At 38.5% G+C, this 16,306-nt stretch overlaps 1 protein-coding gene across 1 annotated transcript in view; it reads right to left on the bottom strand.

The window, feature by feature from the left end:
• The window catches only part of dipk2ab (divergent protein kinase domain 2Ab), a 48,816-nt gene that overhangs the window by 18,561 nt on the left and 13,949 nt on the right, over positions 1–16,306 (bottom strand). The window contains exon 3 of the mRNA XM_056249912.1: positions 594–897. Within this exon, the coding sequence (XP_056105887.1) occupies positions 594–897 (304 nt within the window). The remainder of the gene's footprint in view (positions 1–593; positions 898–16,306) is intronic.

Genomic DNA, 16,306 nt, shown 5'->3' with positions numbered 1-16,306 from the left:
TTGGACTATTTTAACGATGTCTTTAACTTTTCTGGGCCGGGAAGTTTCAATCCCTTAGAAGCCTATGGAGGAGTGATCCAGCTCTCAAATTTAATCAAAAATATCTTAATTTGTGTTCCGAAGATGAACGAAAGTCTTACAGGGTTGGAATAACATGACGGTGAGTAATTACTGACAGAATTTTCAATTTGTGGTGAACTATCCCTTTAAAATGTTGGTTTGTTCTGCAATCGTATGACTTCAGAAGACTTGGAATTTAGCACACTAACCATACAGACTACTTTTATGGTGTATCTATGGTGCTTTTGGGTGCTTTTTTTAAATCTAGAAAGCTCCAGTCCTCATTAATTGTAATTGCACGGGAAAAAATGATCAGTGGTTTTCCTTAAAATGTCTCCTTTTGTGAAAGAAAAAGTAATTAGGGTATGGAACAACATGAGGGTGTGCAAATGATAAGAGAAGTTTCATTTTATGTGTACTGAATACATTTTTGGGGGAGCAAATTAGAGTGTAGGATGCAGTTGTAACTGCACTAAAACAAACTCTGTGTGAAGAGAATGAGATTTACTTGGAGGGGCAATCCTTTTACTTACTTTGTTTTATCAACCTCTTGTCGGCCACCACAACATTCTCCGCATCCACAACAATGACCTTCCCGTCCCGCGGGCCCACAGCGAAGTTATCGAAGCTGACGTCCAGCAGGTAGAGAGCAAAATCGAAGTCGTTGTTGGTAAGCTGCTCAGCAATGTCCATCAGTTGCTTGGCCAGGTCTACCCTCTTTTCCCAGGGAGCATTGAAGAAACTCCACAGCTCCTCACCCACGTAGTTCACTGCCACCATCCGCCCACAAGCACCCAGGTACTTCGCAAATGGCCAGCCTTCGTCTGAAGGGAAACTCTGAAAAGAGCACACAAGGGAACGATTTGGAGTTTATATACAATGACAGTTAAAAGGCCATACTGAGTGAGTTTTCGAAATTCCCATCGTACCCCTTCAACAGTCATCAAGTTCAAATGAAAACGTTTCTTCGGCCAAACTAAGTTGGCTACTCCATACGAACTTCAAATACCTTCATAGAACAACAGTAAATTGGACTACGGGGAATTGTGATTGGTTTCAACGCTGACGGTAATGCTTCTGGTGTCCAGACGTCGGAATTGAAATGTTTTGAGATGAAAGCTAACAGCTCTGGTAGGAGGGCTACTTGAAGAGGGGGGAAAACACTACATCAATTGCATGCAAAACAGCAGGTTATTATTTTAATATGATGCTTGTTTTGTCTGACTCACATCGAGGCAGGGAAATTGTGGATGCTGGGGAGGCATCTGTCAGTTGTGACTTTACTTTGCTATCCTCTTCAGATATACACAAATGAGGCAAGTAAAGCAGCTGTACCCCAGTAACTGGGTTGGTCTCTCAGGGCCTTGAGTGGGCACGTCTCATTACAGCGACTCTGTCTATTCCATCTACCGCAGCATGGAAAAGCAGAGTCAATTAGATATGAAAGAGCACAAATTAGAGCAAAATAAAAGGAAAAACCAAATACATTCACTGTCCAGGAAACAAAATCTGGTTTATTCAATCAGAGTGCCACTCTATTTTAATGATTCATATTTGAAATGTACAAAAAACATTCGTCTGGTTTTGCTCTGGGAACGTACAGTTGATATTCAGCAATAATTTCACCTGCTTTATTTTTCCGAGCTACTCAAATGACTCACACGGGCTTCATTGATATTGACAGACAGCGCTACGCAAGGGAAAAGGGCGTACAACTGCAATTGGATTCCCTTTTATTTCACAGTCAGAGAAATTTAATAGTCTAGTTTAATCTGCCTCAGAATCTGGTTAAAGTTTAATGTAGAGTCTCATTAATATTTCACTATACACATATTATTTAAAAACATACAATCAGTAAAAGGACGCAGAATAAAACGGCTGCAGTTCAGTCTGAGAGCTTTTTGTTACACACTCTTAGACTGGTAATGCAGAACGGTAGAACACAAATGGTGCATTCAGAATACCATACTACCACACTGCTTGAGCTATTTTTGCAGTATGAAGTATATTGAACACAATATCTTAATTTTCTTTGTGCATGGAATACCCAGATAAGTTAATTTACTCAAGTTTGGAGTGATGGCAATACCCCCAAGATGCAATTGGATCTCAATAATAGTGTCCGAGATCTTTTAAAAATCTTAAAATGCATGTGCCAATTTCTAAAAAATCTTTTGGAATTGTTGTATTTATGTTGGTTTCATATGGTTTTGAAAATGGTACATATAATGACTCTAAAAATGTCCTGTGGTGTAACCATCAAGTAAAACATATTTCCCTCATACCTTGAATAGATGTGAGTGTTAGAGCAGCACTAAGTAGGAATTCCGTTTTTGTCAAACAGCGACCCCTAGATTCGCTGTGGGGTACTTGTACTGTCGTGAATAGCCCTCACGCAGAGATGGCTCGCACTCACGGCCGGATCCCCTCCCCCTGTACACCGGTACCTGTTCAGTAGGATGGACGCTGTAACGAGTGGACGCTGTAACGAGTGGAAATAAGGTATGGCCCCTTTAAGAGCTGCGCGCGCCCTGTTTAACTGTCGGCAGTCTGTATTGTATGTGCGCCTCGAACACCACATGTATACGGCGCCGGGTTATTTCTGTTTGATGCTCATTTTTAATCAGAATTTTATCAGATCTGTTTTTTGCCGTAAAGCAATTCGTTACATCGCGAGACCTGATATCACGCGACACTTCCTGATGCTGCGGCCGGCGTGCCGCCAGCTCAAAGTTGCAAGTGTGGTTTTTCCGCTCACATGCGATAGGGGGGTGCGAAACGACCACCATTCAACCCGAAAAGAGTAATATAACCATTCCAATGACTCCGAAGCTGATCGGTTGAGGTAAAAAACCTGCATAGTTCACCTTTAATGTTAACCTAATTCATAAATATAACACCGAAATGAATCTGCAGAAATCGGGTGGTACAAGTCGGAGCTCTAAGTTGTTTACATTCATTATTATTGTAATGTTATGTGCTTCGAGACATGAGGTGTTTTGGAGGAGGTGTGGCTTTGGCGCATAACGACTCAACATAATGACGTCATGACAACAATGTAGCCCACTACTGTATGAACCAGTCACATTACATAGCACTTTCTCTCACAGTAACAATGTCATTGTCCCTCATCAGTTATTTCGTGTCAAACCCCTTCCTTGTCTTCCTCTCCATCAGCAGTGTACATGCAGAAAGTAGACAGCTTTGATGTTGCACTAAGCCTTTGACTCTTTAGCCGTGGCCTCTAAGAAGGGACAGATAAGATAAGACTCAAACTATCAGGCCGCGCTCCAGTTAGACCAACAAATCCATGCGGTAAACAAAACACACACTCCCCTCGTAATCAGTGCTATACCGTGCCAACAATTTCTACAAATCCAATTTGTTCCAAAGCACTATAAAATGGAGTGTGCAATAATAACAATATTAGCAAACTCTGATATTAGTAATTAGCGTGAGGCAGAGCGGAAGCGGGCGTGCAGTCTGCGAGTAAGGGCGGTCAATACTCTAAGAGGACTGGGTCAATCAACAGAGAACAGCCCAGCCTCAAAGCGCTGCTCACTCTCAGCACACTTCCTGTGTTTGTTCGATCAGGGGCTCTCCAGAAGGAAGGGGGAGAAATCCATGGAGAGGGGAGGAATACACCTCCCAAACCTCAAAGAGAAGGATTTGAATAAAGAAACAGCAGGCCAGTAGCTTTTGTGTTGGGATTTGTTGAAGTCTTGCTCTGTTAATGAGGGTTAAGGGTGGCCTTTACCAAAGAAAGACATGCGTAAGGAGGCCCGGAGGCTGTTCAGCAATACAGCATACAGGCGCATTTACATAGCTTAGTTCATGCAGCAGCAGCATCTGTCAGTCTGGGATTAATTCAATTGGTCAAAAGCGACTTAAAAAGTTAAAAGTTGAATAGAAGATTTATTTAAAATACATATTCATCATCAACGAATCCTGAATTTCTTTTTATCATGGTTTCCACAAAAATATTAAGCAGCAATATTAAACTGTATTCAACGCTGATCAAAAGAAAATGTTTCTTGAGAACCAAATCAACATATCAGAAATAAATCACAGGAATAAATGATATTTTAAAATATGTTCAAATAGGAAAGACTTATTTTAAATGGTAAAATTTAACAATATTACTATTTACCGTATTTTTGATTGAATAAATGCATAATCAATCATGACAACTCTCAAAGTAGTTTTTGTGTGTTAATGAATATAGCAATGCAAATGTATTAGGTCTGCAGAGCAAATATGGACCAGCTACTAGATACACAGGCTCTCTGCTGCATATATTCTGCATGAATAGACGTTCATAAATCCCATAGCAGGTGGAGCTGGGGGAGGTAGAGGGGTACAGAGGAACTGTCTCAGGACTAGCCAACAGCAAACAGACTATTTAACAAGACTATTTAAATAGTCTGTGTTGAGCAAGCAATGTTTAGCAAGCAATCGCATTGGCTGGCGAATCAGCAAAGGCCAATCAGCTCGTGTCACAAGGTGATGGTGACATGGCTTGCATATTGCATGTAAAGTTTCATGACTGAACTAAATATTAGTATTGTTCCTATTATAATTATTATAACAGCTGTTGGAAGAATGACGTCATCTTAAACGTTGCCATTGCCATGATGATTGGCACATTTGGATCTGCTGGGTATCAGAATCAATGTTTGAGCATGTGATACACAGTGAAAAGAATATTGAATACTGTATAGTTAAAAGTAATGTAAAATACAGATTCAAAACAATACTTTCGGTCAGTAAACTTTCTCAATTCACCCATTAATTGATACCCCTAACAAACATTTAAATAATTGGGGAATAATTTAGTAAAAAGTTCAAGTAATTACTCATGTTCAGTCCATGAAGAGCTAACAAATGCTCTGCTTATTTGACGCTCCCCCAGTGCACTTAAAGCTCTAATCCAGTATCCAGGAGTTATTAACGTTAGCGATGAGGCGTTGAAGTGGCAAAATAAATTGGAAACTGGGGTCTCATTTAACGTTGACTAAACTTTAATATTAATAAAAAGAGGTGCTTGGGTGGAATTATTTCCCTTTATCCTTTTTTTAAGAAGCATGGTTATGAGAGAGAAAGATGTTAATTCAGTGGCATTCAGAAGTGCTGAGGGAGCACAACTCCACCTGAAGCGAAACTGCAGCCACTCAGAATCAGTGGGAAATTTCCATTCTTATCCACATAACACGTTCCATTCTCACCAATAAAGTGGTTTATTTTAAAAAGAGCCAAAATCAATCTTTTTTTTTTTTTTTTTACCAAAAATAATTTAAATGACTTTTTCATACGTAAATAAGCTCCATACTAGGGATGGATGCATCTTATATCAAAGGCCATATCGGTATCGGCCAATTACATGTTCATTTTTAACGTCATTGTTAATGGTCGTTTAAGAAAATTATGTCAATATAAAAAACACAAAAAAATATTTGATTATTTCCTCTGGTTAAATCAGATACATGCTGCTGGCCATGAGGGTTTTGATTGGTGCCTTCATACCGTGGCACATTACGCATGCTTTAGAAGAGTTTATGCTAGAGAGAAGACACAATGTCGGTGGTGTGGGAGTTTTTCAATGTGAAAAAAAAAGAAAAAGAAAAAAAGACATCAGAAATGCAATTTTCCATAATACAGATGGTTATTTTGGTCCTAGTTTTGATGATAATGTCCTTTAAATTTTAATTTAGTATCAATTCAATTCAGCTTTATTGGCATGAATGTGTACAATAGCACAATATTGCCAAAGCAATAGACATATACAAACATATAGATAAATAAAAGTGAACAATAAAAAATAAAATAAAACAATTACTAAAATGTCAAACAATCAAAATAATAATTGAGGTAATTGAGTATCAGCTAACTTTCGGTTATAACATTATACATGTAATCAAATCATATTATATCAGTTGGTTTTGAAAATGTACAACACAAAAGCACAATTGCTCTTCAAATCTTGTAAAATTAATATTTGTGGCTTACAGGTGAAACTCGAAAAATTTGAATATAGTGCAAAAGTTCATTTGTTTTAGAATTTCAACTTAAAAGGTGAAACTAATATATTTTATAGACTCATTACATGCAAAGTGAGATAATTCAAAATTAGAATATTGTGAAAAGGTTTTCAAAGCTGTAAGCCAAAATCATCAACATTATAACAAATAAAGGCTTGAAATATCTCACTTTGCATGCAATGAGTCTATATAATATTAGTTTCACCTTTTAAGTTTAATTACTGAAATGAATAAACTTTTGCACGATATTCAAATTTTCCGAGTTTCACCAGTATATGAATAGTTTATTCTGTAGGGCTGACCCCTAATAATCAACTAAAAACGATGAGAAAAAGCTTTTTCAAATAAACTTTAATCAGTCGGATAAAAAAAAAAAAAGGAATTTGCAAAGAACATGGCTAACATGGCTGGTACATGCGGTATTATGTCAGGCTAAAAATCCAAAGGGTGGGAACATTTCGAGAGGGTAAAGAATGACCACAAAAAGGTGATGTGCAACCTCAAACAAGACTTATGTAAATTGGCTAACATAATAACAATTTTTAAATAAGTGTTCATGTGGAGCGTGGAAGCTAAATTAGTACTGCACTTACACATTTCATTTCCAGGTCCATATATAATGCTGTTATTTATATTATAGGATATATATATATATATATATATATATATATATATATATATATATATTATTTTTGTATGCATTCTTATCTTAGAAAAGTTCATGCTATGTTTGCCGGTTTTGTTGCGGCAAGCTTCATGTGTGCTGGGAACGCTAAATTTATATTTTAAATGCTCATTATTATGCTTTAGTATCTCTCCCCGATTAATCGACTAATGGCTTAAATAAACGACTAACAGTCGACTAGGAAAATCTTTAGTCGGGGGCAGCCCTATTATTTTGGCTAAATGTCACACCTTAAATGAATGAACCATGTAAATGCTAAAACCAAGAAGATGAAAAAAAAAAAAGGAGAACAAAGAAGAGAGAATGAGACCGTATGCCCGGCAGATCTCCAGAGAATCTCACCCTGTTGAAGATTAAACAGCCTCAGACAAATGGCTAGGACGAAAAGTAAACCTGCAGTTTTTACAATGTCATGCCCTTCCAAACAGCGTCTCAAATAAGAACAAGTCTGGTGTGGGCGCTTGCGTTTGTAAGAGTGGACTAGTAAGATATCTGTGGGTCAGATAATTATTTGGTAACACTACATGTGCAGAGTCAGATGGCGGAAATCACAGTGAATGATCAACAATAAAGATGGAAAAATGTGTGCGAGAATTTCTGTTGGCAGAACTAGTGGTAGTGCGTGTGTATTTTTATCTTGCAAACTAAAAATGTAGGTTTCTGTGACATTTATTCTATTATACGATGTTAAATGTGCAGAGTTATTTTTTTTTCCATAGTGCATAACGTTTATGTTTATATTCCCATCTCTAAATTCACAAAAGTATTTCCATTTTGCAAAAAGGTTCATCCTGACAGCAAGCGAAACCCTATTAAACATCAAAGACTTCATAACATGAGCGAGAGCATGTGTGTATTAACCACAGACTGCAACAGAGAAAGGGAGCGCAATAATTTGGTCTCAAATATTCATTTTGATAAAATATGTGTTGGTTTAAAATCCTAGGCTACATGTAATGGAAGTGATGATATTTTTATGAGAACAGTAACGTAGTTGGATAACATGTTATCAGATATAAATGCAAGTATTTCCCCATTTGCTGGAGAAACAAATGACAGAATCTGAATGATAGCAATGTATTAACAGAATACATTAGTATTTTAAATAGAGTTGTTAACAGCATGAACTGACATGCTGTAGTTGAGAATAGTCACTTAAACCACAATTCCCATGTAACTCCAATTACAATGCTGTAATGTTTTATAATGCATTCTTTGTTTAACAAGGTTTGCTCAAGCAGTTAAACAAGGGGGATTGCTGGGCAGCTAGATGTAAACGCTCACGATTGGCTCTCAGATACGGCTAGAGAGTGTGTACCGAAGTTCAAGACTGCCTTGTGATGCGTGACTAACATGCCATTAATTATTCCATATGAAATGCAAATATTGGTAAAATGTCAAAGGTGAAATTGGCTGGAAATATGCTCTGATGTTTAATTTAACAGTACGGCATGAACACCATTACGATGTTCTTGTTAGTGCTTCATCTTGTCACATTATTCATTTGTTTGCCAGTAAAATGAATCACAAACTTGTTACTTTCTTGTCTGACTGTCTTGTAGTTGCAGTTCTATCGACCACCTGCTTACCCAATAAACGACACTAACACATAAGAGTCCAAGTACTTTATATCTATAGTTTTAACCACCACCTGTGTCACCCAGAATTCTTTATTAAACACTTCTATGACAAGAAAAAAAAAAAAAAAATAGGTGCACGATATATCAGTACTAGGGATGGGCATGACTACTCGAACGTACCGTGAGCATCGCGGGTCTAATTGGTTAGCGTTAGGAGGCTAAATTGAAACTATGGCTTTGAAAACGTGTCGTGATGTCTGGAATCACTTTGAAAATTTAAACACAAGTGTAAGATGTGCAGTGCAGATCTTCCATAAATAACATTATAATGAAAACACCAATGTAATAGAATGTTGTAAATTCTTTGTGCTTTAGTTGCCCGTGTTTCAGCGTTGTTGTTTTTGCGGGAAGAGCGCAATGGGAGTCATATGTACATTCACAAATCCTTTTGTGAGGTGTAAGTTGTAATCAGAGATGGAACCTCGAGCCGCACTTAAGTTGCAAAAAAAAAAAAAAAAAAAAAAAAACTTGTGATCCGACTTGGACTCATGAACAACCGACTTGAGACTTGACTTGGACTTGAAGACAGACTCTTGAAGAATCTGCATTTTTGGTTTTGCATTATTAATATGTTGCAGCAGCAAATTTCACAACAATTTATTTCTGAACACACCAAACAAGCATTATTATATGCACGCGTGACACATCTGAAGTCACGCTTGTTCATCACCCATTGGAAAAGTGAATATATGAATTTAACATCAAACAATTACAAAATAGCAAAAGTCTTACCTAGTGATAACCTTTGTGTCATTTAATTTGAAAAGCAATCTGTTTATCCAAAGGGAAGCTGCGGTGATGCACAGCTGTCAGAGGCTTGCTCGCTGTCCATTTTTAAGAAGTACACATGTTCCCCCAGAAAAACATAGATGGTGCATTATTAATAATAACAAGAAGTAATTTTCTTGTCGTATTTTCATCAACATGTTGTAATTAAAATAGTTTCATTGTCGTAATGAGGTGCATAACCCCTAGTGCATAGTAGTAAAACTTCTACTATAATATAATGATGTAATACACAATTTGTAAAACACAATTACGTTTAGTAGCCATCAATGCAGAAATATGCTTTTTGCAGAATTGTAGTTACACCTACCAGTCTGGGCCAGGGTGTGGGATAAGTTCAATATTCAGAATTAGGGATCTCATTACCTTGGAATCAAGATGTTTGCGCTTACCAACATAGATGTTAGCTGCAGCCCTAAACTGAAGCAAAATTGTCTCATTAAAGACAACAGTAATTAGCAGCCATCCCTCCCAGTGTTTCAAAAGAAACTGTCACTAACCGCCTTTCACATGTCAAACGCTTTGTCAGGGTGTGGTGAAATTCTCCACATTATCTTAAGTCATCAATCCCTGAAATCCATAACAGACATGTTAGGACAAGTGTCTAGCACTGGTTTAGATGAAGAGTGATGAAATGCTACAGTAAATGCAAAAATAAATACGAAATATGGAGGAAAACATCCTCTCACCGGTTGTGAAATATATTACACAGTCTGATAAACCAATTTAAAGGGCTGTTGAGGAAGAACTAAACATAAGTTGTTTTGTTCTTCACATTAAACGGCTGCCCTTTTCCCTCAAACCCCGTCGTTGACCTACGGTCCGCCACGCAGGCGTGGAAGCAGAACAGCCCCCGTCTGGCATTTTGCTTGGCCATTAAATTTTAAAACCGAGTCAGTCTACAGAGAGAACTCGTCCCTGCAGGGTGCCGTGCTTATTCTACAGCTTGGCAGACTTTTCTTCACCCCTTCCCCCAAAATCTCCCTCTCTGCATCCCATCTCAGGCTACAAACCACCAATCCACCAGCTGAGGACAAGAACGAGTGAAGAGAGAGTGAGATAAACAAAGCGCTGAAGGTTTAGTTCTGTGTACTCAGTCTCTTGGTCTATGTGAACAAGCACGGGCAACTGAGGTTTTAGAAGTTCATGCAAGGCATTTAAAAATATATAAGAATGACGTAATTGGTGATGCTAATTTGGTGGACATAACTAACTAACATAACTCTTCCCTTGCCATTGACAGGATTTTACAGCTTTCTGTGATATCACTGTTATAAGGTAGAGGGCGCTATTACGCATCTCCAGAACGAGTACATAATCTCCAGTTCAAATACAGGCAAAGAAGCAGCAGAAACGAGCAATCTCATCTGTAAGCAGATGCACATAAAAAATAATGCTATCCTTAACAATTAACAGCATATTTAAATCAAAACAGCCTAATGTTAAAGAGTGAAATGTCGACCCGGGAAGTGGTTAGGACTGTGCAAGTCCCAGCCTCAGACGTGACGCCCATGTTGGCTGAACATCTGATGCATATGGCACACCTAACTGGAAACACTTCAGGATTTTTGAAGTCGTCATCTGATTGGTTAAATTCTACAGGATGTCCGGGAGATATGTGTGTCGAGTTCTTTAGCGGTCCACCTGGAAACAAAGTCGTTATGTCAAACCCCTTCATGGAAGAAAGTTGTGTTCATAAGTGACTGAGCGCTTACCAGGGTCGACTAAACACTGGAAGCAAGTATGTTATGTTCGCGGCTCCATTGTTGCAGTAAACTTGCACAACATTCTTGAATGAATAATTTGTTAGACGCACGAAGGTCTGCTATCGTAGGAACATCGACTCTACATCTCCACGCCCCTAGTCATGACGCGGATCAAAGCGAACTGTGATTGGTTGCATTACTTACATGCCAGTCAAACGTCCTCTTGGGCGGCCCTTGGCCAAAGAAAGTTGCGATGGAGTCCAGACACTCTGCCGTCAGTCTGAAGGTCTGGCTACGTGAGACTAGGACTGTGCAAGCTTTGGAGGTGTTGATTTACTCAATCTACTAAATTATGTTTTGATCATCGAACTAAATCGGATCCAGACGTAGTCTTTGACAAAAACATGATTTTATCAGCTTTATGCTTAAAATGTTTCTTTCTTAAACTTACCCGCATTCAAGTGTTGATTAAAAAAAAAAAAAAAATCCATGTGGCTAGCATGAATGACATCAGTGACAACATGAATGAGTTTCTGCCCATTTAAAACATCTTCCTTCAGTCATTCATTCAGAACATCAGAAACATTGTATTTAAAATGCATGTGTTACGCAAAATCCGTCTTTCCATACAAAAAATTGTTACGATAAGCCGGAATTCTAGAAATAAATGATGTCCCATAGACTTACCCAATATGTGTGCACAGCCAATTCTCTTGGCTGAACTAAAATATCAAAGCATAAAGAATGTAGTACACTGCACTGTAGTGGGTCTTGCGAGTTTATGAACCATCTGTGAGAGAGACTTGCAAAAATGTCTGAGGTGGTGAGCAGACGTCCGTTTCCTGTTGTGTAGTCGGACCACCATACTCTAGACAGACTACATCTCCATTTGGAAGGTGTGAGGTTTATTAGCTGTCTTGTCTTGTTCTTTTGCAATCCAGTCAGAGTGTGGGAGGCACTAGTGACCAGAAAAATAACTTAGCTTTCCCATTCATTTTTTCCACAAGCATCTTAAAAAAAACATTAGCCACGTTTACATTACCCTTCAAATTGTGCAAATTGCGAATTGAAAATACGCCCAATGGAAACGCATCAATTTAGCAAAAAATTCCCATATATCGCAAAAAGGTTTTTATGCTCGCATGAGGTGGTTTTTCAGGCAATTCGAAAAAGGAATATTTCGCAAAACTGCAATGGAAAGAGTTTTTGCTCATTTACAGGTCACCTGATGTAGGCGGCACGGTATGTTTGGACAGAAGACGAGACTGAGTTCTTTATTAAACGCATAAAAAACTGGATTCTAAACAACAAAGAAATGCCACAATTAAGACCTCGAAGCAAAATATGAGGGAGAAACGAAGTATAAGGGTCTTTCCCTGCCATTTATATTGGATAACACGCCTACGTCTCCTTCGGTGAAAAATATGGCTAGTGCGGTGGCTGTGATACATGTAAACCCATACCAACATCGGTTGCCATAATTATTGGATTGACTAATCGCGAGAGGAAAAAACGTACGCTTCAGTCACATAACATCAGTTAATGGAAACGCCGTCATTTCACAATAGTTTTTTAAAGGGTAACTAAACCCCTGGTCAGAGCCTGACTCCACCTACTGGCAATATTTGAAAAATGCTGAAAAAAATGGGCAGACCCCAGTGGAGATAGAAGGGACGAACCGAGAGCGGGGCTGAGCGGGGTGGCGTGCACCTGAGACCCGCAGTGACAGCTGCTGTCAGACTCTAAAATGGAGAGTGACTGGAGTGACGCAAGTAGCTTTGCAACAGAGCGGTCATTTGAAGTCGAGGACTTTTCCCCCCCCCCTTCACCTGAAGTGGAGGAGGGTGAATTGTCTGTGGACACAGGGCCATATCAATTCGAGGACCTCAAACTGCGGTCTTAACTCCCGCATCGCGATCGGCATCTGATGAGTTGATGTTAATAGCGCGCGCTCTCTGTAGGCATTTACATTCATATTGATATTTTGCCGCTATGTGAAAAAAATCCAGCAAAATGCGCCGGCGCGTTTGTCGAACCCAGAGGATTAACTTTAGCCTAACCATAAATTGTGATTAAAATATACATGATCACTCACATCAAGACGCCGCTGCGCGGTGGTGGAGTCCATGCAGGAGGAGCAGTGCGTCGAGAAGCCCATTTCCACCTCTATTCCGTTACCATCCTGACCACTGTACTAAATACAGATAAATCTACGCTAACTTGAAGCTATCCTAACTGTACTATGCTACTAACTAACTAACTAACTAACTAGGCTACACAAAATAATCTAAATAACTATATAAATGCTATGCTAAATAGATGCTTAAAATACTCTATCCTGATCGTTTTCAATACTCGTAATTCCAACTCTTGACTCGCAGTGGTTTTGACGAAACAAGATGGTTTTTATACTGCCAAGGGCGTGGTAGCTCGTACCAAGGGCGTGGTGAGCTGGAACCTGCTTATGTCAGCTCTCCCCGCTACGTCACGAAGAACCGCAAACATCAAATAGGAAAATTCAACTGCAGTAGCCACCGTTCAACCTGAAGAGGGCAGCACTCAGACGTTTTTACACCATATATTGTAGAATTAAAACACTTTATACCCAAATGTCAAAAAAGTTACTCAATTCAATGATCAGCATTAATAAAGCTCCATTCTTACAGATCATTAACTAAAAAAAGTTGGTTTAGGGTTTAGTTACCCTTTAATCGACATTTAGAAAATATCGCAAAAGTTTTGCGCAAATCTGTAATGGAAACGTGGCTATTGTTGTTTTTTTTATTGTTGTTTTGAGCATAAATCTCACAAAATTTTAGGGCTGAAACTAACCTTTTTTTTTTCAATCGATTAATCTATCTATTATTTTTTCAAATCATCGAACAATTTTTTTATGATTAATATATTGTTTATTTTCTGAATAGTCAATTAATCCTTTGGTTAATTTACCAATAAATAATAACCAATAATTGACCAAAAAAGAATAACCGTAACTAATCTATGTATGAACTTTTATATAATTATATTATTGATCACAAAAGATAAGGTTTATGCAGTGTAGGCCTAATGCATTTAATTGGGCTGGTTCAGTCACTTTTGGGGATTTACACCAGCAACTGCTTACAAGTGAGAATCCTGAAATGTTTTGTTCAGTCAGGAGATTCATTCAGCTGTATGATCAGTCACAACCGCATTCTAACTCACCATAGCGGTTACCATAGCGACAGTGTCAAAATGACGGTGTCCATAAAACCGTGAAGTTTTACAACGATTGACAGCGCGTTATTAAATAAACGAGTCCAATCGAGGCGTGAGTTCATCCGCAAGATATTAATAACCAACAACATCTTTTAATGCTTTGTAAGCGGTTGCAGAGTACATCTGAGTTGCATGCCTCGCAGCCTCACAACGACTGCAGCTTGTAAAAAGCCGAATGCTGTATGAACACAGCCATATTAAGCACAAAATATAGGATTGACGAACGTATTCTAGTGCTGTGTAAAACTTCACTGTAACAATACAAATATTTGTGGTCTCGTCGTTTGATAAGAGAGCCGCAGGAAGATTTACAAATCTCACTTATGAATTGACGCGCATAAACGTTCAAAAACGCGCATAAAAAAAAACGTATGCACTAGTTTGATTGTGATTTGATTTTGATAAAGGTTTAATCCGATTAGAAAACATGAGCATAAACTATGATGGAAACACATTTACCGTTTAATTTCCTAGATCCGCGGATGGCATAACTGGACTAACCAGCGGAAAGATCTTTTTGCACAGCATCTGAAATGCTGTTGGTTGCTCTAAAACCTTTGCCAAAGTCTGTTGTCAAAGTGGTTCGGTATATTTCCCACAACTGCTTTCCCAAACAGCAGCATCTGCCTCCGAAAGCAAGATAACACATTATCTTATGTATAACACGTTATGCTATATACAGTGGCTTCTCCTACTTTGCCAAGTTATATTTAGTGCCCGCTTATCAGGAAGTGACGATTTTGTTCTCTTCGATTCACTGGATGGAAACGGTGCTTTATTCACAAACGTTTTATACGTTATTCCAATTTAGCGTACAAGTTAAATTCACAACTTTGGATGGAAACATAGCTATAAGCAATTGACTGGCTATGTGTGAAACCTTTTCATGTGTTTTTAATGCTCTCTTATAAAAAATAAATCAAAAAAAACCCTGGCCTCATTTGACTCCACGATCCAGAGGGAGCTTTCAAGAGTAGCGGTTTGCCACTTTTTCTCCAGCTGAACTCACAAAATATGTCAGGTGCAGGGAGGAGTGTCTCGACAAGCGTCCGCTCTGAAGCCGAGTGCTGCACCCTTGACTGCGTTAACCCCACAGGCCTGTCATGTCCTGTTGTCAAGCTGGCTGAGCAGGCAGAGCCTATGCTAACGCGGGGGCTGTTAACAAAGTACCATGCTCCTGGCTAAATTCGAGCAAGGTCACCTAAACCTCTACATCTATTGAACATGACCTCATGCATCACAGCTTCACAGACAGAAGATAAAATGCAGGGAACGTTGGCTCATGAAAGTGTGAATTAATAACCGTCTCTGCAAAGAATGTGGGTCACAGAATCTCTTCAACCTACTCGAGAAATCAGCAGAGAACAAAGCATAATGCGGTTTTAAAGGTTAAAATGTGTCTGGTTTAAAGAGGAAAATTTCATAGTTTATGTAAATAGTGTAAAATAAACAATGGCTGGATTCGCAATTTCACAGCAGGATTGTGGGCCTTTTAAAACAAATTACATATCACATGCTATTCATTATTTCTGGCCATCATATTGCTTTCTAAAAATATTTATTCCTTTGGGATGAATTGCTTTCCACGTGACTTGCAGCACCATGATTTCGGCAGACAGAAAAGGGGAGAGTGTTGTTGGCCAACCTTACAACAGCGATGAGGATAGGTTTCCACTGACTAAAACAGGCCAGTTTCTCACACAGCTGAGAGAAAAGGCCACTTTACTGCCAGAAACATCAGAGTAGATTGGAAACTAAAGCAGTGGTGAAATGGCGTCATGGTATTTTACAAAAATATAAAGTGGGAGTGAGAATTTTTTTGGGAGAAAAACAAGTTCTACTTGAATTCATTCAGAAAATGAGATGATTATTGATGGCTTAGTTACAGTTAGGGATACACCGATATAAACATTTTGGCAGATACCGATAATTCTTTATATTTGAAACCCTATAACTGATATTGGCCGATAAATCTAAATCTCACTTATGTTGAAGTGCATGTTCCAAGCACTTCAACTGGTTCAAACTAGGCTACTGTGTATATGTTTGATTTATGTGTAAGAAACTATGGCCAACTATACCAAAAAAGAAAAACAACAACAACAAAAATCTACTGCCTTAAAGTAATGCAAA

Source organism: Rhinichthys klamathensis, unplaced genomic scaffold (assembly GCF_029890125.1).
Source record: "Rhinichthys klamathensis goyatoka isolate OS25496 unplaced genomic scaffold, OSU_Roscu_1.1 h1tg000064l_1, whole genome shotgun sequence".
NCBI lineage: Eukaryota > Metazoa > Chordata > Actinopteri > Cypriniformes > Leuciscidae > Rhinichthys > Rhinichthys klamathensis.
This window is presented reverse-complemented; position numbering and strand designations above follow the sequence as displayed.